Genomic DNA, 26,380 nt, shown 5'->3' with positions numbered 1-26,380 from the left:
TGTTATAGGTGTTTACGTCAGTCACTCTAAGCTGAAAATGCATTACTATACCGTGTCATGCATTGTTTGTCGCATTCTGGTAGTGCGTGTTTACGGCCTGTCGCTGCTCGCGGCATGGCTTGCTTTTGTGCGCGCTACCGCCGCTTACAATTAAAGAAAAAGAGAGGAATCGTCTCATTAGCGAAACAATGGCAAGAGACTGCTATTTGTTGTTACTTACACTGCTGCTTTCTTTGATAATGATCAACAAGAACCAAATAATAGACTGCGTATGATAGGACATGTTCTGAACGAGAGTTTGGCGAAAATTTTTCTGCGTTTGAAAATCTTAGCGGCCGCTTCTTTAGTACATCAAATTCTGCACAGAAATTAGTCATCTTAGATTTAAAAATCTAGTCAGTTGCCGTGCTTCATTTCTGACTGTATCACTATTAGGCGTAAGAGTAATACGAATATAAACTAGACACGATACGTATATTCTTCCGCGTTTGCTGTTGTCTCACTCTAGTTTCGTAGTTTGTCAGACAGGATTTAAATGAGATATAAGCAAACACGAAAGAATACATGGCGAAATGTTTATATTGGTACTATTCTTATGGTGAAGAGAATACTGCATGTGATTCACATTGCATCAGGTTCCTATTAGCAACCATCTCTTCTTACAGGTACGAAAAAAATCAGAACGTAGAGTTGGCCATATTGACAAAAATCCCAGTATTACCAGTTGGATTTTCGTAGTACCCCAGATTCTTATGTGATCTGGGGTAGTACATTGAAATTCGAAGATGAACAATACGGAATTTGTATTTACTTCGTTGGATAATGTATAAAAATGCAGTGGTCGAAACTCGGGGCGGAGAAAAAAAGCTCGTCTTCCAATTTTTTTTTAAATTTTATTTACTGACGCAGCGGTTTTGGCGCCAGTATTTATCTTTGTGCCTACAAAGGATACCTGTGTAGCGCTACATATATTCGATGGCAGAAGTTAGTTGTGGCGGCACCTACCAACATTTTTCAGAACTTCAGCTTGCTTTGCACTCGATTCTAAGCCGCAGGCGGTTTTTTGGATTACAAAAACCGGAAAAAAAGTGCGGCTTAGATTCGAGTAAATACGGTAAGCAGGTCTAAGGCTTCCATCCAGTCACTTGTTAACCAGTCTCGTTCGGCAGTAGACAATAGCAAAAGGAAGGTCGAAGTTTTAAGTTCCATATTTAAGAATTCGTTCACACAGGAGAAACGTACAGTCGTTTGACCATCGCACAGAATCCTGTACAGAGTACATAGTAATAAGCATCTCTGGCGTAGAGAAGCTGAAATAGTTGAAAGCAAATAAGCTATCAGGTCCGAATGGAATCCAAATTTGTGTTACAGAGAGTACTCTGTCATTGGCCCCTTACTTAGTTTGCATTTATCACGGATCTCTCGACCAGCACAAAATGCCAAAGGACTTTAAAAAAATTGCAGGCGACTCCTGTGTGTAAGAAGGGTAAAAGAATGGACCGGCAAAATTACAGGCCAGTATCCTTAACATCGGTTTACTGCAGAATTCTAGAGCATATTCTGAGTTCGAATACAGTAAATTTCCTAGAGATCAAAAAGCTCATGTCCACAAATCGGCACGCCCTTAAAAATCATTGCTTGTGCAAAACTCGGCTGGCCCTCGATAAAATCGACTGCCGAGTCGATGCGTCGTTCTCCGGCAATGTTTCAGCAAGTTTCTTACGAGCCACCTTCAGGTAAAGATGAAGAAGATTCACACTTCACGTAAAGATTGCAAGTAAGAAACGTGCTGAAATGTTGCCAGAGAACGACACACTGACTCGGCTGTCAGTTCGATAAGATTTTATCGTCGAGATTTGCCAAAAAAAACCTGCATTCTCATATCAACTTGCCATTTTTTTCACGATATACTGCAAACTGTGGATCCAGGGCAATAGGTAGATTCCATATTTCTAGACTTGACACGGTGCCCCATTGCAGGCTGTTAACAGAGGTACGAGCATATGAAATAAGTTCACAGATATGTGAGTGGCTTGTAGACTTCTTAAGTAATGGAAGCCAGTTTGTTGTTGTTGTTGTTGATGGTGAATGGTAATTGGAGACAGGAGCAACATCAGGAGTACCCCAGGGAAATGTGACAGGACCATTGCTATTTTCTATATACGTAAATGTTCTGGCAGACAGGGTGGGCAGCAGTCTGATATTGTTCTCTGATGATGCTGTGCTGTTTATGATCTAGACAAAACTTCTAGTTTGTGTGATGAGTGGCAGCTGGCTCTCAATGTAGAAAAACGTAAGTTAATGCGGATGAGTAGGAAAAACAAACCCTTACAGCCTTAGTAGTGTTCTGCTTGGCACAGTCGTGTCTTTTAACTATCTGAACAATATAAAGCGATACGAAATGGGACGAGCGTGTGAGGATTGTGATAAAGAAGGCGAATGGTTGCCTTTGGTGTATTGGGAGAATTTTAGGAAAGTATGGTTAATCTGTAAAGGAGACTAGTGCGACCTATTCTCGGGTACTGCTCATGTGTTTGGGATCCGCACTTGGTCAGATTGAAAGAGGACGTCGAAGCAGTTTAGAGGCGAGCTGCGAGCTTTGTTACTGGTAGGTTTGATCGGCATGCGAGTGTTACGCATATGCTTCGGAAGCTCGCGTCAGAATCTGTGGAGGGAAGAAGACATTCATTTCTAAGAACACTACTGAGAAAGTTTAGAGAACCGACATTTGAAGCAGACTGGAGAACAATTCTACTGCCACTAACATACATTTCGCGTAGAGCCCACGAAGATAAGATTCGAGAAATAGGGGCTCGTGCGGAGGCATATAGACAGTAGTTTTTTCCCTCGTTCTGTCTGCGAATGGGAGGGTACCGTCCACCGTGCACCGTACGTGGCTTGCGGAGTATGTCTGTAGATGTTGAACTCTGTACAATGCCTATTCCAGTTTCTCCCTACCTCGATAATGGGATAGTCATCTTTGCACTACTCGAACATGCTGGTGTAATGTTCTGATAGTAAAACAGCTGTTCTGATGTATGTATGTCATTTGCTATGGTATTGCTTGCAGACTTGTTAAGTTTCTCAAATTTGTTCTCTCTCTGAGCTGGAAATCTCCACTAATTTAGAACATTTTAATGTTTTATTCCAGGCTACGCTAATGCGAAGATATACAAATGTGACAATGAGAGGTGTCCACGGCCAGCATGTTATATATCTGGTGGATCGGGCAAGGACGACAGCTTTCCCTGTCTCCGTGCGGCATGTTCCGGACGTTTCCAGGTGGGAGCTTTCAAACATTCTATTCCAGGCTTATGACGACTGGTTTGTGGCAGGAATCATTGTAGCTTCTTTTCTAAAAGCTGATATTGCATTATATTTTGATTTTAATCAGTCTCTCTCTCTCTCTCTCTCTCTCTCTCTCTCACACACACACACACACACACACACACACACACACACACACACACACACAAACAAATTTTGTTTTTAATGCACCAAAAACAGATAAATGTTACAATTATATACAGGATGAACCTGAACGCCACTAACGAAATTTTGAAGGTTGTTCAAGGATATTTTCCAAGTATTTTGGTACAAGGGCCTGTAGTCTCTGTGGTTCAGTAGGGTAATTGCATTGCATTTGATTTCTAATCCCCATTTATCTTTCAACTGTGCTCTGTGGCTCCAGAAGCAGACAGCAGTAACAGAGGACAGGTTTGTTAGTCTGTTTCAGGGACAGGCACATTTTAGGGTATCAGATAAGTTAGACCATGTGTTGTTATTGTGATGTGACAGTATTTGATTTCTGATGCAGTCTACTGGGGAGCACATGCACTGAGGAGTTGAGCTGATGCGCTAGACGTCAGTGGCAATCACATTAGTTGTCTGGATGCAACCGAACCAACTGGGCATACAAAAGACTTGAAATGGTCATGTAGATGGATATTGTAGATATAAAATTACTTTTACATGGGCCATTAAAATTGAATATTGTAGGCAGTATATCCCAATAGTATTGTCTGGCAACATTCCACACACATCAGTTGCAGTCACATCTACAACAACATTACCAGCCAAAGTTGCTGGCAATGTTGGTGGCAATACATTTAAGGGTCGGAAGTGTTCACAAAGGGCCACACAGTTGAGCTTTGTAGATAACATTCTTTTTTAAGTGGAATGCTTCAGAACTGTCAGGGGCTCATGCTGGACATGTACCTCTTCCAGAATTTTATCATAATTTTGAAACATTATTTTGGATATCTCATACAGGTAGTTGTCAAAGAACTGATACAAATATGAGAGAGCGTATACCAATTCCAACCAGATTGGCGAGCGCCTTCCGGTTTCTAGCTACTGGCGATCTGTACAGAAATTCAGTGTCTCTCTCTTCTAATACACTGTTCATCAATAAACCTCTTGGTATCAGAAGCATGCAGTGCTTTGGTAAAAGGAATGAAAGATTTCATTATGGTAACAATTTTTTTCTATATTTTATTATTGTTCGCAAGTGCACACCACATTTTACAGGTATAGCGTGTATCTGAAATGAATGTAGAAAATGAGAGGGTTGGTAGAACGGATGATAACACATAGACACCCATGTCTGTATCCCTTAGCATATGATGCTAGGCATCATTGGAACAGCATCTCACTCCACCAAGAGGGTAGGCGCAAAATGTGCCATCGGAGCTATCACGGTAAGAGGTCTGCACGGCACGGCAACATTTTTAATGTATTTGTGGCATCGGGGTACAAGAGAAGTTGGCGTGAAGTTTTATAACCGTTATTTGACAACAGTTACAAAAAGTGCTCGTAATTAGGCCATTGTGCCTGAATGCACTCCATGCAATGACTCTGAAGTGACTGATGCACTCTTTCAAACACTTCTAGAAAAGCGTTAATTAATCAGAGGCTGTCGTAATGCGCCATCAGCTCCTCATCAGTGTCAGATTTCAGATGGCCTCAGAAGGGGGGGGGGGGGGGGGGGGAAATACTGTGGGTGTCAAGATGGGGGAATGATGTAAAGTCAGTGCCACCAGTCCACTGTGTCCTATTCAGTTCTCACCAAAGGTTTAATGCAAATTCATTCTCACTGCATGCGCAAAGTGCACTATCGTGTCGGTATCAAATTTGCTGTCGCACTTTGATGGAACATATTCCAACAATTCGGACAAAGTTTCTCATAAAAAGTATCTCTTTGTGGTTAGTCACCAGGGAAACATGTATGAACCGACCAGATTATAGCCTGCCAGACCGGCCCAAATGGTGACAACAAAGCAACATTGGTGACCACGAACAAAGGCAGTGGGCAATTTTCCCTTGCTGACACGTGTTGATTGTGGCTGTTAAACGTACTGTAAAAGTTACACGGTTCGGAAACTCCGGTTGAATGGCACACCTTCGCAAAACCCACTGACAGAATTCAGTTGGACATAAAAAATTATCTGGGTTAAGGAGTGAAATCTTCCGAAGGTGGTAGGAGTGGAAATCATTTTCATACCACACACACTAAATTGTGTAATGGCTTACACCCCTTTCTCGTGCGGTACACTGTGAGCTTGTTGAGGATGTGTCCTGTAGCAGTGCTAATGCCTCCTCTTCGAGCCGTGGTGGACGCACTGTGCGTCGACGACCACGTCTGTCGTGCCGTCACACCTGTAACACGAAGTTAATACACCGCGTTTCAAAGTAGGTCTTAAATGCGCATGTGCCTCTGCCAGAACGTGCCACTGGGAAACGTACCTCAGGTGAACCTGTCTCTCGTAGGGATCTGGGAATGGCAGTAAATCCGCACGGATCTGGCACTTGACGATTTGGAAACTGTCGAATGTGCAAATGGTGGGCAGTGTGAGCATTTCCATTCACCGCCGGTGAGCACAGTGCATGTCTGCCCTCTCCACCCAAGAATAGCGCTCAGTTTCCTGTACTACACACAGTAACACACAGGAGTGCCCTGATTAATGACAAACTGACACAGGATGAACAGACTGCAGTGTGCACAGATCTGGACCTCTATGCGACACGTATGAAACAGGCCTTTGCCCAGCCAAAAGCAGTGTGTTACATCCCAGTAAGAGGCAGAAAATCCGTAATGTCCCACCTGAAATATCTGCGACTGTATTGACTACAGCACTTACAAATAAAAATCGCAAAACTTCGACCCGGCACCTCTTTTACCTCGAAAGTCGTGGTATTAAAAGCAAACTGAGCACGTGAGGAGCCAGTTACACTTCCTCTATTCCTCTGCAAATTTTTTGCCTCACAGTTGGCAAAAGTTTGAAGACCTTCTAATTTTTTTGTACTTTGAGCGTGATTCTGAGCTCGTTGGGAATAATTTGGCAAGTGTCCTTGTCAAGTTGCACTCTTTGTATACATTCTTTTTATGTTCCAAACCTCTGTTCATACATGAATAACATTTATGATATGTGTGGTTCTCTTGTTTGCCCACTTCTGCATTACTGTACACAAAATGCTCACAACCACAAACTGACAAAACGTGGAGCTATATGTACACATGCAAACTTTAGAAGGGAAGTGAAAAAGTGTTGTTTTGTTTTGGACATTTGACTGCAGCAACATCAACAGAGCTGAGAGCGAGAGGAAAGCATTTATAGTAGAGGACAAATGTACGCATTGCCATATAATACGAAATGATCCACACTCCTCAGCAAAACATGCGCAACTATCACCAGTATTGCCTGGCCATACTGTGTGGGTTGCATCCGCATTGCAGCAGTGTTGGCAGCAGTGCTGTCGAGGCCAAATACTGCCTTAAAATGTCGGCCTCGTAAGTGTACTGAAAGTCACGTAACCGGTTGAGGACGATTACAACTGTCTACAATTTTCATTACTCGTGCTTCGCAAAAATGAGGGTTTGTCGGATCGGGAGATTCCGCTTCATGTGGGAGTGTCTACAAAATTTCTGGACAGCGTACAGAAAAATAGCAATCCTCTTGCGTGTTGTGAAAGTATTTCCTACCAAGTTCAAGTGCTCGTTGAGTTCTTCACTTCATCATGATAAAGTTGTTCTATACTGTCAAGAAGAATAGTAGGTAATTTTTCACCAAGATCAGAATTATGTTAATTATAAAGTGATATTAAGATTGCTGCAGACTTCATATTTAGTTTAAGTCCTTGATCCGCAACCTCCCCCCGCCCCTTCCCGCCCCCCCCCCCCCCCCCTCCCCCCCCGCCCCTTCCCCTTCTCTGAACACCAAACAGAGATTTTCATCCATCTAGATGATGACAGAATTGATATATTCGTGGGTAAAGCCGAAGGTCATTGGCACATAAATGATATTTACAGAAGACAGACCTTAGTAAACACTATTTACGTGTGAGGAGAACAGTAGTAAGCCTTAGACTGAACCTAGTGGTACCACTGAGAGAACAGGCTTCCACGAAGACTTTCAGTTCACCCAGATGACAGGCTGCTATCTGTTTCTCGTATAGCTTCCAGTCTATAAAGGACGATCTGTCATGTCGGCGAGGGATTAGTGCTGCATTTGTGTCTTTCTGACGTCTGTGCGGTGAATGTGGAAATGTGAACTGTGGTGACACGATTACCAAATGTGTCCAAACAGGACCGGTGTGCCGTTATTCTTTTCTCGGTTACCGTAGGACAAACACATGTAGACATGCATCTGAGAATGAAGAACATATACGCAGCAGCACGTCTTTCAAAAACCACCATCGAGGAATGGTGCGACAAGGGGTGCTGCTCCATTATAACGCGTGCCCCGTGTAGCAAATGTCATAATGCAGAAGCTATGAGCACCCGCCCTATGGTATTGATCTCTCCCTGTGCATTTGTCATGCCTTCGATCCCTTAAGGGGAGTATGACATCAAACAGGCCGACTTGGAGCAGGAGAGGCACCACAGGACATTTTAATTTCCACTGTCTATACTTTTACAAATAAATTCATAAAACTTTGACAGTATGACCACGAACGATTCAGGATTCATACTCATATCAGTAGAAGCTCAAAAATGTAACAAAACACATTTTTTTTACATGTGAAATTTCATAATTCTTTCACTTACTACTGACTGCATTTGTTGCTATAGGTACACTTTTCTTCATAAGTAAGAGAGATTCTTCAATGACTTTTGCACAGCATACAAACCATAGTTACAGGTGTATGAAACTCTAGAAGCCATTTAATTTATGAAAAAATGAATGAACTGTTACATTTTAAACTTCATGTTTAGAAAAAAACTCAAGTTTTATAGTTAATTATCTCAATTTTTTACCACAGTTTTGCAGCACGTTTCCACGTATAGGAGTGCTGCCACTTCTCACTCCTTGAAACTACTTCAAAAGAATATTTTCCGCATCATTGAATATAGATGTACAAATGTTCGTTCTTTTGGATCCACAAAAATCATTAGCTTCAGCCTTTAAGAATGCTTCCTTACTTGTCAGTGTGCCGTACACGCACACAGCGCTAAATACAGGGTTTATACGACCCGGGACAACCGTGAAATCCGGGAAAAACCCGGGAATTTTTTCATCCGGGAGAAAACTGGGAAAAACCCGGGAATTTTTCGGAATTCCGGGAATGTTTCATTGTTTTAGCTTTCAGTTAAATTTTTGTAATTTTGACTGCAGACTTGATTCTCTACCAAAGAATGTTATTGTATCCTGCTACTGGAGAATGATACTGCAGCAATAAAATATAAACAAGAGGGAAAAAAATAAAACTTTAGTGTCAAAGGAAATGTGCAATTTACAACAAAAACCGTGCACGCACAAGCATCTGCAAATAGCAAAAATGTGTCAAGGGCCGTAGGGCGCAGACTGTAATTCTTCGTAACAATAAACTGCTTGCTATGAGCATGACGTCACAACTGTTCACATTAGGTTCGTTTGACCAATTGCCAGCAGTCTGTTGCGCATGCGCATTTGACTCTCGTATTGAGCAGTACCTTCTCCCACTACTTGAAGTTTGGCTGTTAGCTGTACCGGTAGTAACAGCAAGCAGCCAGATGGAAACGAGAAAAATTTTTCTCGCGCGCCCTAGCTGCCAGATTCACGCTTGCACAGAGTTGTTTGAGTTGTAGTGGGGAGGGGGTTAGTCTCCACGTGACCCGTGTTTACATTAAGTGATTTCGCTGCTGCTTTTCGTGTACAGCTCCCACGTCAAATGAAAACACATCAGATTTCTGTGGCCGGGAGCTATCAAATGAATTAAAATACATTCACATAATTACGGAGGGCAAAAATATATTATTAATTTCAGTTTTCTGGTTTTATTTTATTTCTAAGTTAGTGGCAGTCAAGCATTAATCGCCTTGCAGAACAGTGAAGTTTTGCAAGTTTGCTAAAGAAATTTGGCTTTATTAAGCTTTCCGCCGAGGCAATCATTTTATTTGAAACGAAGTGTTTCATTCTACAGTATTGGCTAGTTCCAACTGTTTGCTGAATTTCAAGTGCAATTTCAAGTGCACTTTTTTTTTAATCATCTTCTGCCATATATGGCATTCTGCCATAATAAAGAACCAAAAAAGATTGTAGAGTACTGGTACTTCAAGAAAATTTACATCCCAAAAACCACCCTGAAAAGCTTAATATCAGAAGGGACCTACTTCATTGCGAATCTGGAAAAAGCCAATTTGCACTTCAAGCCGAATTATGCATTTTAGTATGGTTTACGAAATTCCGATGCTCTTTGGAGTATCCTCTGATGCACTGTTTCTTTTATGGTGTAATGTAAGCTCTCTTAGTGCTTTATGCACACAAACATACGGGCTTCCTACACCACTGCAGCTGCACACGCACAATAATGCCTGTTTTCTGGCGCTCTCTGGCAACTGGTAAATCGAACCTATTTCTAACAGTCTCCGGATAGTATTGCGAACGGTAGTTAGAAAAGCGTTACTTTCAAAGTAAACTTCTTTTTATGCAAGATGAATTATATTAGGTGTGAGAAAGTGGGATGGTTATCTAAATCACAGAGCGTTCGAAACTGAATAGTTTGAGTACCAGCCACTTACAAGAATTTGGAGCCGAGACATTTATGTCATAATTTTAAATTTTTCTAGCACATTCGTGTGACGTGTCTTAAAGTATAACACACGCAAAAAAAGATCAATATTACATGTGAAAGCTTAGCTTCTGTTGTAGCGTGTTAATCTTAGAGACTAACATAATACGTGAAAGCTTAGCTTTTCTTGTAGATATACGGTACTGTGTACATTAATGTAAACCGTTAACTTTTCCTCTTGTGTGTTCGCGCTATGTAACCAGTGATCTTGCTATTGGCTGACTATAACACGTGTCCTATGCTCTGAATAGCGGCTGCTATCGGCTGACGAGATCTCGTGGCTTGAGATATGCTCGCTTACAAAAGGACATCGCAACCTCGGTTTCAACGCTCTGCAAACTAACGCGCTGTGTTTGGTGCAATTCAAATTTATACTTTCGTAATACTAAAATATGCAACGTATATGTTGCTGCAAATCAAAGGTCTTTCCAAAACTTCTCTCTCTCTCTCTCTCTCTCTCTCTCTCTCTCTCTCTCTCTCTCTCTTTTTTTTTAAAAAAGTCTCTCCAAAACTTCTTTGCCTCGTCTTTTCTTTTTCATCCGGGAAGTTCTATGTGATTGTATAAAACGTTAACCATTCGAAGGATTGATAAGTTTTACAGTTCCGAGGGAAAATCTACGGAAAACCTACTGTCACTTAGCATAGAAAAAGTGTATTTTCGCCCGGGGAAAAAGCATATTTTTTAAACGGGATATCCGGGAGAAATCCGGGAATTTTTTTTTTCCTTGTCCCCATATACACCCTGTAAATAGTATTTCTGTGCTGTGTCGGATAGTTTTAAGTTAAGATAGTCATCGACACAGTGATCGTAAGCATTTACTGAACTGTAAGTGTTCTACATTTGCAGGGTGTAACTCCACAAAATTAAAATTTGTGATTTCAGGACGTCAGTAAATGAATGACTGCACTTTCACACTTCATAGACTGTGTGATGCTGACATCAGATCACATGGGCTAAGTCGCATATTAGGCAGAGCAGAAATAGATTTCAGATTCGTTCTGTGCACGTGCCGATACCACTGTAAGTGAAGTAGCGTTATTGACTACGATTTAGGTATGTGTTGACCAATTGAATCAATGGTCATTTACTGCGTCACACAGTACATCGCACACATTAAGGTTTGAGTAAAAAAACTGGATTTTAATTTGCAGAATGTTTAGAGTTTATTTCTTAAGAGCTTCCTTGGTTAAAACGGGTTATGGTAAGGGGACCTAGAATGGAAAAAATAATTTTTTACCTTTTTGCATTTTTATCCCATTAGCAAATTTGCAATTTCCTTAATAAAATGGTAGATAAAGCACTTATAAATTTGCAATGGAAGTGTGTGTACGTGTGTGTGTGTGTGTGTGTGTGTGTGTGTGTGTGTGTGTAAATATTAATATCGTCTGCACCTGTTGAAACTGTTAAAGATTGTACATGCATCACTTCAAGATCAAATAGTTGGCAACTTTTTATATAGACACGGTTGCCACAAGTTCTGGAAATCAGGGAAATGTCAGGGAAATTTGAAGAAAAGAAAAAAAAAACCTGGCAGATTAAAACTGTGTGCTGGACCGAGATTCGAACTCGGGGACGTAGCCTTTCGCGGGCAAGTGCTCTACCGTCTGAGCTACCCGAGCATGACTCACGCCCTGTCCTAACTGCTTCACTTCTGCCAGTTTCGTATCAGCGCACACTCCACTGCAGAGTGAAAATCTCATTCTGGAATGTGTTGATCACCTAGAGAAGAGTATGGGCACCAGGCCGAGGGAGTTGACACTAAGTTTGAGAAACCAGGAATTTTCTGACAGTAAAGTGTCAATTGGATGGTTGGCAGACAAAGTTATTGATGAATTACAGCAGTACTGTAGGATAACCATTAGGAATAACACTGATGATTTGTTCAGAGTAAGGCAGGCACAAACTGTAACAGATGACAAACCAATACATCTGCCTTATCCTGTGGGACCAAAATCGTGGTGCAAATAATGCAACAGCTAGTACTCAGACACTTCATACAGCAAGAAACATTCTATCCCAGCAGCAGTCACGGAAGGCATAAATCCCACTTACAGACACCTGGCGCATCCTGATTTGTTGAGGAAGTGTCCACAAGGACAGACACAGAACCCATACGAGTCTTTAATCGATCTCGTATCTGCTCGCGTACCAAAAGATGTTTTCATTGGCAGGGTGACACTAAAATGGGGGGCATCTGTGAAGCTGTTATTGCGTTTAATGATAGCAACATTGCTAGGGGAAAGTGCTACAGCATATGGGAGTTATTCTTAGAGTAAACTGAATCAAATTATTTCAATGAAGGGGCTAGCTTCGCATCATAAATAGGTATACCCAACAGAAATGGCCACTAAGGAGTCCAGGAGGGAGAAAAGAAAGAGGTCCATGGAAAAATGATCAAAAGGGTGATGCACAGTATGGTTCAAGGTGCTTCTGAATGAGTAAAAATAAAAAGTAAAACCTATATTTAGTAAGGTGTCCATTTCAAACTTAAGAAACCATTCCTGAAAATTTACATTTTCATTTGCATTATTTGCTAATTCTCAGGAACTGTGTGGAATAGAGTATGCATATTTTCAAGGAGTTGCAACAAATATACTGAGTCTACTGAGCTAAAATAGAAACATTATGTAAAGTATAATTAAAATTGTTTTGGAGAAGGTACAAGAAGCCATGCAAAATTTTAACCATGTAGTTACAAAATTGTATTTCCCAAACCACAGGCTGAAATGGAATAATATTAGTTCAGTACATGAAAAACATAATGTATAATGCCCTGTAAAAGTTTCGTGTTCGTTGCTACAGTGGTTTCTAAAGTACAGGAAACTGAAGTGACAGAGTTTAACATTGCTGACACTAGATGTTCAACCTCCCCTTAAAAACATAGAAGAATAGCATTGTTTTTATGGGATTTTGTCCAGGACTGAAGGAAATCTCCATTAAAAGTGAGATTCCCTTAAAAGCGGGTTCATTAATTCAGGGTTTTATTGTTGAGAGTTTTGCAAAATTCTTGATCACAGTTACGCTGATACTTTGAGGTGCCAGCCAGTCAAGAAATATTTTCGGGAATTGGCTTAAAAATTTTTATTTCAAAGGCCCCAGTTAAGCCTGTACAAGTTTTCTCCCTTAGCATCTTAAGCTATGCGTACGTGATCCGAGCTGCCTTCCTTTTGGAACCGAGGCAGCAGTTCTGTGTGGTTAAATCTGCTGACACCAGACGCCAGCCCTCTGCCAAAGTTCGCTGGCGAATTCACCACATCGCTTTAGCCAATAGTGAACTCGGGAGGCAGGTCACGTGTTTGGACACTGGAGGGTTTGCAGAGCAGAACTCATTCACGTGTGTAGTCATTGGAGGGTTTGGAGAACAGAACTCATTTGATCCAGACCTCGACTAAAACAGACATCTTTCTGTGGGGCAGAGCATGTGCCTCTGCGTTCCATGACTGACGACCAGCAGAACGTAACATGGACTGCCTCCTCTCCCATTGCCTACTTTATTCAGTTTGTTGAACCTTCTAGACTGGCCTACACCTTGTAACTTCCTAGCCGTGCCCCATGCATCCCTTACATTGAAATATATTCTCTTTATTTTACCATTTAGTATCAGCCCTGGACGCTCACTCCCAATTCCTGACAGCTCGACTACTTGTACTGTACTGTCAGTGGAGCAGACATAGAAGAAAGATTCTGTTTCTCAGTTTGACGTTAGTGAGTGAACATAATAGGACCTGGTGATTGGTTAAAGACTTTTTATCACTCATCTGGATGTTATACTATAACCACTGCACGTTTTTTATTATGTGTGCAGTATAGAAATATTTGGTCGTCATGCTTTCATAACGCATTTGGATGTTTAATGATGAAACATATCATCAGATACCACTTTGAGGATTAGTTGTGTTACACATCTAGACTCCACAAGCCATCTGACATGAGTGTGAGGATGTGGTTACTTCTGGAATCACTAGCTAATCCAAAAGTTGCCATTTTCATTGAAGAATGGTGGGTGGGATGAATGATTGTCAGTAGACATCTGTATGAACTCTGATTTCTCTTTATTTTCTCATCGTGGTCATTTTGCAAGACATGGGAGGAAGTAATATGTTGCTTGACACTTCGTCGAACGTGCACTCTTGGAATTTCCACCTGTGTCGTATTGTCTACAAATTGAATCTGTTTAGCATCTCTAAAGCTATGTTTACACTGGGGGATTTGTTGCGGAGATTTGTGCCCTGCACAGGTCGCAGAGAAAAGTATCTCGCAACCTAGTCCAGACACATGGCTATCACAAGCAGCCGACGAGAGTGTTCTCACTGGTGACACGTTTCACGGAACTTGGTGTCAGTTGCTGAACTTCTATTTCTATGTGTTAGCACTGTGAATATAATTGTAAAAAGAGAGAATAATCGGAGAAGGGAATGTAGATGTTGGGGTGCATAACTTTCTTCATAAATGATGTAGTCGCGTAGCTCACAGTTCAGTGACGAGTGACCCAAAAGTTGAAGACAAAGAGGATTTTAAAAAAATCGTTCGTGTCTCTACATAGACTTTGAAGTATTACTAAATATGACAGCTCAATACTACACACAGAAGGATACAAAGTTTTGAGAAGCTGTAACCGCTGCTGAACAGCTTGCGGTTACATTACATTTTTTAGCAATTGGAGATTCGTACAGCTCCTCGATGTCAGGCTAATAAAGGCACTTAAAAGATGAATTGAGGTAGGAACTTGTTATGCTTTTTGATTTTTTATTTAAAACTAAATGCCATTAACTGCAGTTATAAACAAATTGATTTGGACAATAAAACATTAGCTGTCCTCAGTTAAATATAAATGTTTTCTGGCTGCCCCTCATTTATGCCAGCTGTCACAAAGTTTCCGCTATTGCCCTTGATTCATTCCGAAATTCATCTGATGTTTCGAGTTTTGCCTCAAGAATGTTCTGTATCGTCTTCTACAGGATTGGATTGTAAGGCATTTTATGCTTCAAAATTCTCAATGTTAACATTCCATATATTTTGCGAATGATGTAAACGTGGCCTCATTTTTCATTAGGTTGTGTTCACTTGTCTTCAAAGTTTCCAATCCGTCATCCGTCACGTTTTGTTGAATAAGTTTGGCCTTCTTGCGCTGTGGATTTTGAGGTGGCTCTGAGTGAGTACTCGAAGTACTGGTACTTCATTCCTCCTCCAGTTCTGTTTCCTCTTTGACACTCGTCTCTTCTGATGTAACCTAAAAAAAAGGAAAAACACCTTCTTCAGATTTTTTGTTTATTATTTAGGGTACCGATTGCTGAAGCACAGTTGAACTAAATTGCTCAAGAGAATTTGAGATTAGGTGGAACTTTCCTCACTGCATAAGGGCTTTAGATGGAAAACATTCGCAAACTACCGAGCGAGGTGGCACAGTGGTTAGCACACTGGACTCGCATTCTGCAGGACGACGGTTCAATCCCGCACCCGGCCATCCCGATTTAGGTTTTCCGTGATCTCCCTAAATCGCTCCAAGTAAATGCCGGGATGGTTCCTTTCAAAGGGCACGGCCAACTTCCTTCCCATCCTTCGCTAATCCGATGAGACCGATGACCTCGCAGTTTGGTCTCTTTCTCCCAAACAACCCAAACCGACAATTTGCAAACTGTTCATCCTGCTCATGCTGGAAGCACTTGCTGCAACTATCTATATAGACACTTTCCTCGCATGGTGTTAATGGCATTAGTGGATGACGATTACCAGGTTCTTTATGCAGGTGTGGGTGTACGAGGGTGTTTTTCAGATGGAGGTGTATTTAACTATGCATCCTTTAACAAAGCCCTTCAAGGAGGTGAGCTGCACATACTAGGAGGGGAATCTCTGTCTGGAAGAGCAGTGTCCACCTCTTATATAATTGTTGCGGATGATGCTTTTGTACAACCAGAACATGTCATGAAACTCTTTCCAGGTAATCATAACAAAAGACGAATATTTAACTACGGCTCGGTAGAGCCCGACGAGTTGTCGAAAATGCCTTTGGAATATTACCCTCTGTTTGCCATGTTCTATGAAAACCTATTAATCTTGAGTCCCATGAAGCAACTATTGTGACTTTGTGCTGCGTTTATCTTCATAACTTCCCAAGAAGATACTGAGAAGCTTGTCTGCTTTATCCACCACCTGGCAGTTTAGATTCTGAAAACCTAGCAGGGGCGACTGTAGAACCTGGTAGGTGGAGAGCACCCCCCCCCCCCACCCCCATTCACATTGCTATGAAGACTCAGTAGAAATGTTGCCGGGAACAATAAGCAAGTTAGAAATGAGTTGCAGCATATTTTGTCACTACCGGCAAGTGGAGTGGCAATATTTGTTTGCTTCGTGTCGATGATAGTTCAGTGATAACTATGAAGTTCATTGAAAAGGCTTTCCTTTTCAAGCACTACTGTAAACAACACATTTACATTCTTCATTGTTATGCAGATAAATATCTGTAATAAAAATCATGTAAAATAAGTATGCTTCCCTCAAACGTGTATAAACTCATTCTCAGGCTGTTTATGTCCTTGAGGAAGCGCAGTGAATTGTATGCCTGAATATGTAAAACTATTCTCTGCCGGATCCTGATGTGTTTGAAGATAAAGATTTATTGTATTCTCGGAGGAATTGGGACCTGAGGTTATGAAGTTTGCTGTCTCTCTCTCTTTATCCGACATGCCGAGTAAAGACATTAGCTGGTGAGTTTCATCATTTTTGGAATTGCGGTTTTCATGATCTGGGGATGTTAGATCCCACAACGAGCATCTTTTGAGAATTCTTCAGTATATTTTACTGTATTATTTTTTGTCCACTCCATCTTGACAAACAAATGGAAAACAAGGTTATACTGATTACTATGGAATGTATACGGCTATAATCTACTTGTATGCTTGTACCCAAGATGCAACACCACAGGTCTGCCTGTGAGCTGCGCACGTGCAGTTGATGATGTATCTGGGATTTGTGCGGTGTTTTAGACGAGCCAACAGATACAGGACCATGTGCCAGAACGGAGTATTTCTCAGAGTTCTAGCATCGGATGTTGCAGGAACTTGCAGCTTGGGCCACGCCTCGTCGGCTACACAAGCCGGGCATAAATCTCCACAACAAATCCCACAATGTGAACATAGCTAACACTCATGCTTGCACACTCTCTCTCTCTCTCTCTCTCTCTCTCTCTCTCTCTCTCTCTCTCTCTCTCTCTCTCTCTTCCCTCCCCCCCCCCCTCCCTCCCCCCCTCCATCCCCCCTCCTTCTTCTGTAAATCATATCTACATCTACATCTACGTCTATACTCCGCAAGCCACCTGACGGTGTGTGGCGGAGGGTACCTTCAGTACCTCTATCGGTTCTCCCTTCTATTCCAGTCTCGTATTGTTCGTGGAAAGAAGGATTGTTGGTATGCCTCTGTGCGGGCTCTAATCTCTCTGATTTTATCCTCATGGTCTCTTCGCGAGATATACGTAGGAGGGAGCAATATACTGCTTGACTCTTCGGTGAAGGTATGTTCTCGAAACTTCAATAAAAGCCCGTACCGATCTACTGAGCGTCTCTCCTGCAGAGTCTTCCACTGGAGTTTATCTATCATCTCCGTAACGCTTTCGCGATTACTAAATGAACCTGTAACGAAGCGCACTGCTCTCCGTTGGATCTTCTCTATCTCTTCTATCAACCCTATCTGGTACGGATCCCACACTGCTGAGCAGTATTCAAGCAGTGGGCGAACAAGCGTACTGTAACCTACTTCCTTTGTTTTCGGATTGCATTTCCTTAGGATTCTTCCAATGAATCTCAGTCTGGCATCTGCTTTACCGACGATCAACATTATATGATCATTCCATTTTAAATCACTCCTAATGCGTACTCCCAGATAATTTATGGTATTAACTGCTTCCAGTTGCTGACCTGCTATTTTGTAGCTAAATGATAAAGGATCTATCTTTCTGTATATTCGCAGCACATTACACTTGTTTACATTGAGATTCAATTGCCATTCCCTGCACCATGCGTCAATTCGCTGCAGATCCTCCTGCATTTCAATACAATTTTCCATTGTTACAACCTCTCGGTACACCACAGCATCATCTGCAAAAAGCCTCAGTGAACTTCCGATGTCATCCACCAGGTCATTTATGTATATTGTGAATAGCAACGGTCCTATGACACTCCCCTGCGGCACACCTGAAATCACTCTTACTTCGGAAGACTTCTCTCCATTGAGAATAACATGCTGCGTCCTGTTATCTAGGAACTCCTCGATCCAATCACACAATTGGTCTGATAGTCCATATGCTCTTACTTTGTTCATTAAACGACTGTGGGGAACTGTATCGAACGCCTTGCGGAAGTCAAGAAACACGGCATCTACCTGTGAACCCGTGTCTATGGCCCTCTGAGTCTCGTGAACGAATAGCGCGAGCTGGATTTCACATGACCGTCTTTTTCGAAACCCATGCTGATTCCTACAGAGTAGATTTCTAGTCTCCAGAAAAGTCATTATACTCGAACACAATACGTGTTCCAAAATTCTGCAACTGATCGACGTTAGAGATATAGGTCTATAGTTCTGCACATCTGTTCGACGTCCCTTCTTGAAAACGGGGATGACCTGTGCCCTTTTCCAATCCTTTGGAACGCTACGCTCTTCTAGAGACCTACGGTACACCGCTGCAAGAAGGGGGGCAAGTTCCTTCGCATACTCGGTGTAAAATTGAACTGGTATCCCATCAGGTCCAGAGGCCTTTCCTCTTTTGAGCGATTTTAATTGTTTCTCTATCCCTCTGTCGTCTATTTCGATATCTACCATTTTGTCATCTGTGTGACAATCTAGAGAAGGAACTACAGTGCAATCTTCCTCTGTGAAACAACTTTGGAAAAAGACATTTAGTATTTCGGCCTTTAGTCTGTCATCCTCTGTTTCAGTACCATTTTGGTCACAGAGTGTCTGGACATTTTGTTTTGATCCACCTACCGCTTTGACACAAGACCAAAATTTCTTAGGATTTTCTGCCAAGTCAGTACATAGAACTTTACTTTCGAATTCATTGAAAGCCTCTCGCATAGCCCTCCTCACACTACATTTCGCTTCGCGTAATTTTTGTTTGTCTGCAAGGCTTTGGCTATGTTTATGTTTGCTGTGAAGTTCCCTTTGCTTCCGCAGCAGTTTTCTAACTCGGTTGTTGTACCACGGTGGCTCTTTTCCATCTCTTACGATCTTGCTTGGCACATACTCATCTAACTCATAATGTACGACGGTTTTGAACTTTGTCCACTGATCCTCAACACTATCTGTACTTGAGACAAAACTTTTGTGTTGAGCCAACAGGTACTCTGAAATCTGCTTTTTGTCACTTTTTCTAAACAGAAAAATCTTCCTACCCTTTTTAATATTCCTATTTACGGCTGAAATCATCGATGCCGTAACCGCTTTATGATCGCTGATTCCCTGTTCTGCGTAAACTTTTTCAAATAGTTCGGGTCTGTTTGTCACCAGAAGGTCTAATATGTTATCCCCACGAGTCGGTTCTCTGTTTAACTGCTCAAGGTAGTTTTCAGATAAAGCACTTAAAAAAATTTCACAGGATTCTTTGTCCCTGCCACCCATTATGAACGTTTGAGTCTCCCAGTCTATATCTGGCAAATTAAAATCTCCACCCAGAACTATAACATGGTGGGGAAATCTACTCGAAATATTTTCCAAATTATCCTTCAGGTGCTCAGCCACAACAGCTGGCTATGGGGCTGACAAACAGTACTAGCAAATCGGACGATCGAGTGTTTTATAAGTCGCTTCTTTTGCAAATGAAGGGCATTCCCTTAGGATTCTTCCAGTAAATCTCAGCCTCGCATGATCTTTCCCTAAAATTTTTGTTACTTGTGTGATACACTGTTTCAATAATGTTGATACAATGTGTCCACTAAACAGACTTTTGTAATTATTCTGAGAAAAAAAAGTAATGGAATGGTGTGTTCACTTTACTAAAATATAATTTTTTTTCTTAGCTGATGGTCTTGAAGGTGCCATCATCTTCTTTTCAGGGATCATCATGGTTACTTTCTGGAGAAAGAAATAAAAATTTTATGGGATTGTAAATATTAGTTGGGTCACTAACAAAAAGGTGAAAAAGTTTTCACACTTTTAATATCTATATTAGGAAACATTTGCGTGATTGACAGAACATGCAGTCTTCAATTTCTAACTTTAACTCTGTTACATCTATGTAACTGTTTGGGCACACTATTGTGAATTGTGTTTGTTTCATCTCACTTTATCACATACTCTACAGCGGTGAACTACCTGTAGCGTTTTGTTTGACCTTGCACTTGAAGCCATTGCATTTTTCCAATAGTGATGTTCCTTAATAGAAGTATTTTTATAGGTGTAAACTTGGAGTGTGTTTCAGGATTTTCTCACCAAATTTTCCTGTGAAATTACGCATTATTTTTTCTTAGTCGTTTACAGAGTTGTGCGATGCTTGGTGGTTGCAGGTCGTTCGGCACGTATCGTTTGTGGATTGCCCAGGTCACGACATTCTTATGGCGACCATGTTGAACGGTGCCGCCGTGATGGATGCAGCGCTCCTGCTTATAGGTATGTGGGTATTGTGTCCTCTCCCTGTACTGTGTGTAATGTGATTTAACACACGGTTCCTTAAAAATATTGCATGCGACAAAAGAACTTCTGATTCTTATACATGCAGTGACCAGGGCTATAGAGAAGTAGGTTTTTGCTGTAGTACAAATGTGTGTCTATATTATTTAAGTCAAAACAGTTACAACTTTTAGTGCTATTTTTTGACAGCATAGTTTTCTGTTCTTCAGAAGTTAGAGAATGAACAATTTATATGTTTATAAAAATCATTGTAACAGTATTATGAAAGGGAAAGTTCCTACTCACCATATAGCGGAGATGCTGAGACGCAGGTACTCGCAACAAAAAGACTGTCACAAATAAAGCTGCATGTCTGTCCTCTTGCTATTTTTTCCCCTCCCTTGGGGAACATGTCTGGGGTGTTATTGGAAATGTTCTGCATTGTCCGTCACCGACATTAGAACCGTCTCACCACCAGTTATTCGTTCCCTTATTTTTCTTTGTTTCGCTTCTCCTATCCTTCCTCCGATTTGGTGTTTGAGAATCCTCTTTTTCTTCTTCCTCCCTGTGGCACTCCTGAAGGCCGGCCCAGGCGTCTCAAGCGCAACATGTGAATGGGTAATGCGTAATTCCCAGCCCCGGGTTGTCAGGTAGGGTTCGCACGCCGGCCCAGGGAGGGGTGATTGCCTGAGCTGCTACCTTCCAAAATCGCCGATTGTTCCTCCTGTCAAGCGTTCAGGATGTGTGACTTGAAGTCTGAGCAATCGTCTAAGGCAGGTGTGCCCCCTTATGAAGTGGGCCCCAGTTGGAAGGAGCGTGCCATTACAGCCGCTGGGAATCTTGAGGGATTTTCTCGCAGTGAACCAATCACCTACACAATCGACGTTTATGAAACATAAACGGAATTAGGCTAACGATTCAAAGACCCTTTCACCACGGTTCCTAGTGGTTTCACGTACTGAAGACAGTCAGTCCTTCGCAACGTTAAATACGCTTATTATTCAGAAAAGTGTTGACGCAGTTGCCGGCCCTGTGAAATCCTGCTCTCGTTTACGGAGTGACACTTAGCTTTTGGAGACTACTTTTGATTATAGAGCATAACAACTGCCTGTATATCCTGTTTTTCTAGGCCCGTAGAACTTTGAATTCTTTCCGTGGTATTATTTACACTTGGCTGCTTGACGGTCTGACCGAGGCTGAACTCCAGTCTTGACGCAATTCGCGCACAGAGATGTGCTCTCCACATTTTTAACAGTCATCCTACGATGGCAAACTGCATTCATTATAGGCAGATGCATGTCAGGGTATCATTGTTGTCCATCAGGTGATGAAAAATGTAGATACCTTCTTAGTGCACTCTTTTTCTCACCTCTGTTAGAGTTTTGCACCATCCAAGATGAAAGCAGGCTATGAAATTATCGCAGTCTGGCTGTACATTGCGAACCCGATGCACTGCTACCATTGTCATTCTTTCAACCACACTAGAATTTCTTGTCAATACCCAGCCAAATGTGTAACCTGTGGTAGAGATGCACACGAGGGCGACTGTCCGCCATATCCTACCCGCCGTACCGACTGCAGTGGCGGCCGTGCCTCCTTCTCTGAGGATTGTTCCGTGTATCTCGAGGACTGGGCTGTCCAGGAGATCTGGGTAAAGGAGAAAGTGGCTCACCCAGTCGCCCGCAAGTTGTTGGCCGGTCACAAACCCTGCGTTCTCCCGTCCGGCACTTACAGTTCTGTTATTGTTACTCTCGCTCCGTGAAGGACAGGGTCACGCATACGTGTGACCCCAAATTCAGCTCTGAGGTTGTGAAATTGCCCAGTGTCGAGGTAGTATCACCGTCCCCTCGTCCAGCTGTGCGACGAGCCGTCGCCTCGAGGGGAGGAGCCAGCGGCTCCACGACCGGCCGGCCAGAAAGGACAGGAGTTCTCCCGTGAAAACTTCCTACGTCCCTCCGGCCGACTGACACCCGAGTCTTCCTCTGCTGACCGGAAAGGCTCAAAGGAGTCCAACAGAGGCAAACAGTCTTCTCCTTTGCCGACTCGAAGATCCTCTTCGACGGTGTCGCCACATAATACACTAGCCCGGGCGGCCTACGAGTCGTTGGTGTGCACCACCGACTGTTTTTCTGCGTCAGACTCTGCAGACTGACAGCTCGAGAGAGCCGATGCTTATGTGAAACTCGTGAAGCGGGATCTTTCTGCTTCTGTGCCCTCAACTGGCGAGTCTTTGCAGGCTGTCACTTGGCAGCCGCGGTGGTGACACCTCTCCGTTTCTTCATCGTTGTGACTCTCCTCAGACAGAATGTTTGTGGCCTTCTGTCCCACAAAGGGGATTTACTGCTGCTTTTAGCAACCCAGTCTCCCCTTGTACTCTGCCTTCAGGAAACAAAATTGCGTCCTCACGGCCACTTTGAGCTGTCGCATTTCTTCCCTGTCCGTTTTGACCTTCCCCGTAAGTCGGCATTCCATCTGACGGGGGAGTCGAGCTACTCGTACGGGATGACATTCGTAGTCAACTCGGCTCGCTGAATACCCGTCTTCGAGCTGTTGCAGTTTGCTATTTTTTTTCCTCACCTGACTTTTTCCTTTTGTTGCATTTATATCTCTCCATCATTCGAGGTCACCAGGGCTGACTTTCTTCAGCTTATTGGGCAGCTACTTCATCCATTTCTGCAGCTCGGTGACTTTAACGCATATCGTCCCCTTTGGGGTTTTCCCAGAATCTGTCAGAGAGGTGCCCTCTTGGCTTATCTTATTAATCAACTTAACCTCTTCTGCCTTAACAGTGGAGCACCCACATTCCTTTCTGACTTCTCACACACCTATTCCCATTTGGACCTATCCTTCTACACTGCGCAGCTTGCCCATCGTCTCGAGTGGTCCGTTATTTCTGACACCTACTTGAGCGACCATTTCCAGTATGCTATCCATTTGCTGACTCCTACCCCGCCTGCGTACACACCCAAATGGCAGCTTACTAAGTCTGACTGGTGGCTTTACTCCTTCCTGGTGACCTTTGAAGAACGAGGTTTCCCAATTGCAATGACCAGGTTGAATATCTTACAAAAGTTATCCTAACTGCTGCGGAATGTTCCATTTCTCACACTTCCTCTTTACCGTGCTGTGTCCCAGTCCTTCGGTGGACTGAGGCGTGCCGTGATGCAATTCACGCGTGGAGACGTGCTCTCCACATTTTTAACCGTCATCCTACGATGGCAAAGTGCATTCATTATAGGCAGATGCGTGCAAACTGTCATTGCATTGTTCGGGATAGCAAAAAAGCTGTCTGGATTTCATTCACTAGTTATTTTTACAGTTCCATCCCTTCCTGTTTTGTGTGGGCCAACCTTCACAGGTCTCTGGAACCGAAATCCGTTCCTCACTTTTTGGCCTGACAGTAGCTGACGATGTCGTCGTGGACCTTAGTGCTGTCTCCGACACCTTGGGCCGCCATTTTGTGGAAATTTCGTGCTCTTCGCACTATCACCCTGCCTTCCTCCATCGGAAACGAGTGGAGGAAGCGCAGGTGATACCCTTCTCTTCTCAGAATCGTGAGTGCTACAATGCTGCCTTTACTGTGAGGGAGCTATATCGTGCTCTCAGTTTACCCCAGTCCTTTGCCCTGGGGACAGATGCTGTCCACATTCAGATTTTTCAGCACCTTTCTCTTGGAGGGAAGCACTTCCTGCTTAATACATGCAACCGCATCTGGGCAGAGGGCACGTTTCCCGGACGTTGGGTGAAGCCACCGTAATACTCGTACCTAAGCCCGGTAACGACAGAAACCTTCCTTCTAGCTACCGCCCCATCTCCCTCACCAGCAGCGTTTGCAAGATGATGAAATGTATGATTTGTGCCCAGCTGGTATGGCGGCTCGAGTCTCACAATTCACTAAGCACTGCAAAATGTGGATTTTGACCATGCTGTTCTGCAGTTTACCATCTCATTGCTTTGTCCACCCATGTCATGAAACCCCCCTGCGGGTTCGGGGGTTAGAGTAGGCCCGCGGTATTCCTGCCTGTCGTAAGAGGCGACTAAAAGGAGTCTCACATGTTTCGGCCTTATGTGATGGTCCCCTCTCGGGTTTGACCTCCATCTTTCTAAATTATTCCGAAGAGCGAGCCAATTGGGGAAGGGCACCTTACGTGGTGCACTGTATCCGTCGTGCATTGAGACCTTTAGCCGGCTTTTTCGTCGTTGCAATGGTGTCCCGCTCGTTTTCCATCTCTTGGGCGAGGATACGTCCCTGGGTGCGATTCCCACGCTGCACTCTGCAGTGTTTCTTTTAACTGCGACGACGACCTTGAACAGTTTTGCACCTAAGATCCAGCACGGTAGCCAGTCCGTTGTGGTGGGGCCGCCATGTACCCTCTTGGTTGTAGCCCCCTGACAACACAGGGATCGCTCTACTGATGCCTGCGCCGTTAACTCCCCACGTATGCCAAGGAGTAGATGCCCGTCTCTCTGGGGCATCAGGACTCCCGGCAATGGCCATCCTGCCAGGTGGCTATTGCTGCGGCTGGGTGGCGCCCGTGGGGAGGGCCCTTGGTCGGAGTAGGTGGCATCAGGGCGGATGACCCGCAATGAAGCGTGGTACATCATCTCTCGCTGGCGGCCAGCCGCCAGCAGTCTCTAAGCGTTCTCGGGCTCACTTTAATGCTGAAAAGTACAATCCGAAAACGTTCCCCTCTCTGGCCACGCCGTGGGAGGAGCGTAAGTCTCAGGATGGAGGTAATAGTTATTCGCCCCGATTCTTAGTTTGTACGAGAGCTGATGGGGAGTCTTTTCTCTCCACAAAGCCTCAGTTCTTCGTCGAGCATTTAGAGGACAAGTTTGGGGAGGTGGAGGGCTTGTCAAAAATGCGCTCTGGATCGGTCCTGATCTAAACGGCATCCTCTGCCCAGTCACGACGGTTGCTTGCTTGTGACAAGCTGGGGGATGTTGCTGTTACGATCACGCCGCATAAGAGTTTAAATATGGTTCAGGGAGTTATTTACCATAAGGACCTTCTTTTGCAGTCTGATGACGAGCTGCGCGCCAACTTAGAGCGCAGGGGTGTACATTTCGTCCGGCGCGTTCATCGGGGTCCGAAGGAAAATCAGATAGCTACCAGTGCCTTCATCTTGGCCTTCGAGGGTGATACGTTACCGGAAAAGGTCAAGGTGATGGTCTACCGATGTGACGTCAGACCCTATATTCCTCCCCCGATGCGGTGCTTCAAGTGCTGGAAGTTCGGCCATATGTCTTCCCGCTGCACTTCCAGCCTCACATGTCGAGATTGCGGACGCCCGTCTCATCCCGATACTCCATGTGCCCCGCCTCCCATCTGTGTCAACTGCGGGGAGCACCATTCACCTTGCTCGCCTGACTGCAAAGTCTTTCAGAAAGAGCGCAAAATTATGGAATATAAGACCCTGGACCGGCTGACCTATACTGAGGCCAAAAGGAAATATGACAGACTCCATCCTGTGAGAATGACATCTTCTTATGCAGCTGCTACGACAACTGTGCTCGCTCCATCAGTTTCGAGACTTCCAGCCAGCTCGATAAGCAGTAAGACTCCTCCTGCCCCCTTGCCTGTGGGGGGCTCTACCCAACCGGTTGCTCCTGCACCACCTACCTCAGGAGCAACCTCCTCCCACCCGTCGGGGACGTCCGTCCCCACTTCTCAGCCGGAGAAGCGTCTAACTTCTTCGGCTACTCTCGCCCGTAAGAGTTCCCTTGGGACCC

The 26,380-nt window shown here is 43.5% G+C and overlaps 1 protein-coding gene across 1 annotated transcript in view; it reads left to right on the top strand.

Annotated features, from left to right (window-relative positions):
* Positions 1 to 26,380, top strand: part of LOC126108620 (eukaryotic translation initiation factor 2 subunit 3) — a 106,759-nt gene that overhangs the window by 14,370 nt on the left and 66,009 nt on the right. Inside the window, exons 4-5 of the mRNA XM_049913931.1 lie at positions 3,152 to 3,282; positions 20,545 to 20,647. Coding sequence (XP_049769888.1) covers positions 3,152 to 3,282; positions 20,545 to 20,647 — 234 coding nt within the window. The remainder of the gene's footprint in view (positions 1 to 3,151; positions 3,283 to 20,544; positions 20,648 to 26,380) is intronic.

The sequence above is a fragment of the Schistocerca cancellata genome, chromosome 11, assembly GCF_023864275.1.
Source record: "Schistocerca cancellata isolate TAMUIC-IGC-003103 chromosome 11, iqSchCanc2.1, whole genome shotgun sequence".
Classification (NCBI taxonomy): Eukaryota; Metazoa; Arthropoda; class Insecta; order Orthoptera; family Acrididae; genus Schistocerca; species Schistocerca cancellata.
The sequence above is the reverse complement of the archived record's forward strand: the minus strand, read 5'-3'. Positions and strand labels throughout refer to the sequence as shown.